This window comes from Garra rufa, chromosome 6 (genome assembly GCF_049309525.1).
Source record: "Garra rufa chromosome 6, GarRuf1.0, whole genome shotgun sequence".
Classification (NCBI taxonomy): domain Eukaryota; kingdom Metazoa; phylum Chordata; class Actinopteri; order Cypriniformes; family Cyprinidae; genus Garra; species Garra rufa.
Window position 1 is genome coordinate 54400326 of NC_133366.1, and position 4772 is coordinate 54405097.

Below are 4772 nucleotides of genomic sequence, written 5' to 3' on the forward strand. Positions count from 1 at the left end.
ACCAGGTCGGTGATGACTGGCTGCAGCTGCAGATGATTACAGAGAGACGTCTGCAGTGTGCACTGCGCAGCCGCTGGATTCACATCAGTGCAGCTGCAGAACAAACACACAACCAATGACCTTCATTTGTGCAAACAGTCATGAGCTGATGTGTTTCTTCTATACTCACAGATACAACGCTTCAGGCCCGACCACAGACGCCAGGAAGGCCGAGATGACCCCAGACCCGCTGCCCACCTCCAAACACACGGATGGCCTGAAAACATAAGAGCTGTCAGCAAATCAGAGACACACAGAGAGTCAACAGCCAATCACATTCATCACCTGCTCTCCTTCAGCCAATCAGCATCTTTCTCCAGAGAGTCGATCAGCAGAAATGAGTCCTCTGCGGGTTCGTACACGTCTGCGAAAGCGCCGTCGCGGCCGGCCGGAGCGTACAGAGGCGTCGGGTACATGAGCGGCAGCCGGGTCTAATGGGAAAAAACCAATGCAAGTTATTAATAGAGTTCACAAATAAGGTCCAGTTCTGCTGGTTGGGTGGTCAGACGTTTCTGAATAGATTTTATGTGCCTCACGCGCTGGCGAAGCGGCCGCAATCTGGTTTTAAGTGTCGTTTCACACGCAAGCGGCTTGATTTGGGCTTTTATGGATTTATTTTTTGAGCTCTGGCACGGGGGAGCGCTCGATGGTGTGAACGTTAAAAGCCCCGAGCGTGTAAAATCTGCTCTGAAAACAAGCAGATTAAGAGAGGAGAAGTTTACAGTGTCTTAATGAAGTCTATAAATGCAGCTGCATCCGTCTGAACACGCATCGCTCCGTCACATAAACATGATTCCAAACATCTGGAACAACGCCGCTGATCATTTCTGTCCTTTCATACAGCCAACATAATCAAGTCCTGCAGTCACATTCGGTTAGCGGCTGCAAAACATACTGTGCTGATACCATGGTACAGTGATGGTAAAACTATGGTACTATATTTCAGTGTCAACTCAACCAGAGGTCCCCGGCTCAAATTTTGATTTTGCTAATATTTCTTCTGAAGAAAGATAGACATGTATAGTGATGAAAGCCAATATATGAAATGTCATGGACGAATATTTACTGAGTAATCCACTATTTTGTAGAGGGAGGTCAAAATCACATTAAATTTATCACCTGAGATTCAGAGCCAAATTACAGGGGGGTAAAATGACTTTAGAAAGATGGCAGCATCATAATGTTGTTTTTACAGAGACATTGGTAGCTCTGTTAGTAAAATCTGTTGACTTTACCAATCTTTGCTGCATTATGTGCCAATGGTGACCCTTCAAAAATGGCGAAACAGCACTTTTCGCATTTTTCTCCAAAGTTTGCATGTCTGTAACTCAAGAAATATTAAAGATATTTTAATCTCCTTTATAATACTGGCTCTTAACAAACTTTCCTTTTGGCATCTTTATTTTTAATGCCCTATGAGATTCGGTTCCAGAGATATTGGAACTTCAATATGGCTCCAGGAGTAAATCGTTAAAATGTACACACTCTCAGTGGTCAAAAACCATATGTGGGTCAGTTTGAAAAAATACGATACTACTTTTATTGTAAAGAGGAATGTCTGAAAGAACAAACAATGTTAAAACTGGAGATGTATCTCGTTTCCTTCTGTCAAAACAACTGCATTAAACAAACCAGTCTGAATGCCATGAATATTGTTTTTCCAAAGTTTACGTGCCTATAACTCAAGAAGTATTAAACATATTGCAATATGATTTTAGATTTTAGTTCTTAATAAACTTTTCTTCTGGAATATTAATTGTCAAGGCCCTACATCATTCAGTCCAAGAGATATTGGGATCTCAATGAGGCTCCATGTCCAGATTGTTGAATGTTACCCATTTTCAGTGGCTGAAAACCAAATGTTGGTCTCTTTATATACAGCTGATACTTATTTTATTTAAAGAACAATGTCTGAAGAAAAAATAATGGTCAACACTGGCACATAATCAACAAAGATGGCTAAAGTCATCAGCTTTTACTAACATACCTACCAATCTCTATGTAAAAATAACATTATGATGCTGCCATCTTTTTGAATCTGAAGTCATTTTTATCCCCCTGTAATTTGGTTCTGAATCTCAGGTGAAAATTGCCATTTTGTCCCCCTCTACAAAATACTGGATTACTTAGTAAATATTCATCCATGCCATTTAATATTTTGGCTTTCATCACTAAACTTTTGTTAAACTTTTAAGCTAAATATTTTTATGTATTATTTATTTATTTTCGTTGGAACAAACTATGGTACTTCATATAGCATGGTAGTTTTAAATAAGAAAACATTCAACAAAAACCTTCAGGCGTTCATTATAGAAAGTACTTTACCATGACATTGTATATTTTATGTTAATACCACAGTTTATGGCACTTTCAATATATCTCACAGTACATAACACAATAATAATAATCATCACGGTAATGTAACGTGACATTTTCATGATAAACAGAACCAAAAAGAGCATAGTGGGCATAGTACTATAATAATACTACAACATATTTAAGTTCTTTGCTGTGAATCCTGTAAGCATTTGGTACCGTGGTATGTGTCGAAATACTATGGTACTACCACTTTGTTTATAAAGAAGGGATTGACGCGCACTCGTAATAGTTATTTGTATTATTTTTTAACTTTTTTGATATAGACATGTATTTTAAACGTTATACTATACATGATAATGAAGGTGTTTCTTACCCTGTTTGCTCCAAGCGCATGATTTTCAAACACAACACTCGTGGACTCGGAATGCAGCACTTCCGTATTAGTCACAAGTGCATTATGGGAGTTGTAGTTTTTCAACATGGACTCCTATTCGATGACCCCCAGGTCGATATTTTGTATGAAGGCAATGTGAATCATAACTGAAATATTATGAAAATAAGTTATGATCGATAATGTATGCTTTATGGTGACGGGAAATCAACCTAAAATAGTTTTTTTTAGTCTGCAGTTCTTGCATGTGCAGTTTTATACATATATTGTCATTTATATATCTCTACCGAAGTATATGCTAGAAAAAAAGTACTTTTATTTTGTCCGTGCAAACGTGAGCCCCTCCAGATGGCCCTGGTTAGAGCGTCCATGTGCTGTTTTACTTATTAACAGCCCTGCAGACTCTCAATTATAGATACAAGAGGGACTCATAAAAGACAAGCAATAAAACATGTAATTTTTGCATGCAGCGAGTGATACGGCAAACGACTTGCTTTAATTTAGACATTCCTGGATCTGCAAAAAGGCCACAGCTTTACAGGGGCCACGTGGACCAGGATAGGGGCCCGCAGAGGGCGGAGTCTGAAGCTGTCACTCTGAAAATGTCGACCAAGTGAGTGATGGAAACTTGAATGGAGATGACCGATAGATAGAATGAGGAGAAATAAGGATAATTTTTAAAACTCTCAATAGAGGGCAGCATTGCTCTGTGTGTGTTTTTCTTTTAGGCTCTTGATTTTTACTCCAAGTTGAAGTTTTGAATGCACTGTTTGGCAAGATTCATGCCAATATCAGTCAATATCACTTGAATCTTCATTCTGGATCATACTTAATGCACGGTTAAAGTAAATAATCGGACTCTGCAGAAGCAGGACTGGTGCAAAAATACGTCCAGGTGCTGTTGCATGTAAATCCAGCCATAAGAAAAACACTCGCACTGTGTGCTATAAATCAACAGCGTACAAAACACCTTCAGATGGCTCCTATTTCATTCACGCCTTCAGCTCCAGGTGTTAAACAAATACAGATCGAGAATTAATACCTGACACTAAACTCAGCTGAGACGCTGGTGAAGGAAACACTGCAGAAATGGACACATTTCACTGGAAATGTACTTTAAAAGCATACAGCACTTTCCTCCACAAGTGTATCATGACCCAAAAACAGCTCACGGGTCACAGACAGCAGGGAAAAACAAGGTCAAGATGCTGATAATTTGATGTATATGTATATTGTGCATAGGATTGCAAAATGACAATAACTTATCCCCAGCCAACAGGAAATGTTTTTAGAACTTTGGCTAAGGTTCTGGCAAGGTTATGAACAAACATTCTTAGTAACATTAATACAACGTTCATTCAGACTAATCAGGTCTTTAGTAATGTAATGCACAAAAACATTATTTATACATCATTTACATATGTGACCCTGGAGCGCAAAACCAGTCTTAAGTCGCTGGGGTATGTTTGTAGCAATAGCCAAAAATACATATCATGGGTCAAAATTATTGATTTTTCTTTTATGCCAAAAATCAGGAAATTAAGTAAAGATAATGTTCCATGAAGATTTTTTGTAAAATTCCTACTGTAAATATATCAAAATGTAATTTTTGATTAGTAATATGCATAGTTAAGAACCTAATTTGGAGAAATTTAAAGGTGATTTTCTCAGTATTTTGATTTTTTGCACCCTCAGATTCCAGATTTTCAAATAGATGAATCTCGGCCAAATATTGTCCTATCCTAACAAACCATATATCAATAGAAAGCTTATTGAGCTTTCATATGATTTATACATCTCAGTTTTGTAAAATTTAACCTTATGACTGGTTTTGTGGTCCTGGGTCACATATATATTTATTACTGTAAAATGGACATTCACTAACATATTTTTAAATGTATCTACCTGTTTCAGAATGTTCAAAGAACATTTAAAAGTAGCATTATTTATGGAACGTTATTGTTTGTTTAACATTTTTTTAAATGTATCTACTTGTTCCAGAATGTTCAGAGAACATTCAAAA

General features: G+C 37.5%; 1 protein-coding gene across 1 annotated transcript in view; it reads right to left on the reverse strand.

Moving 5' to 3' along the window:
• The window catches only part of hemk2 (HemK methyltransferase 2, ETF1 glutamine and histone H4 lysine), a 5377-nt gene extending 2582 nt beyond the window's left edge, over nt 1-2795 (reverse strand). Inside the window, exons 1-4 of the mRNA XM_073842707.1 lie at nt 2732-2795; nt 325-470; nt 170-256; nt 3-93 (exon numbers count right to left, since the gene is read on the reverse strand). Coding sequence (XP_073698808.1) covers nt 3-93; nt 170-256; nt 325-455 — 309 coding nt within the window. The 5' untranslated portion in view covers nt 456-470; nt 2732-2795. The remainder of the gene's footprint in view (nt 1-2; nt 94-169; nt 257-324; nt 471-2731) is intronic.
• Nucleotides 2796-4772: the final 1977 nt, after the last annotated feature.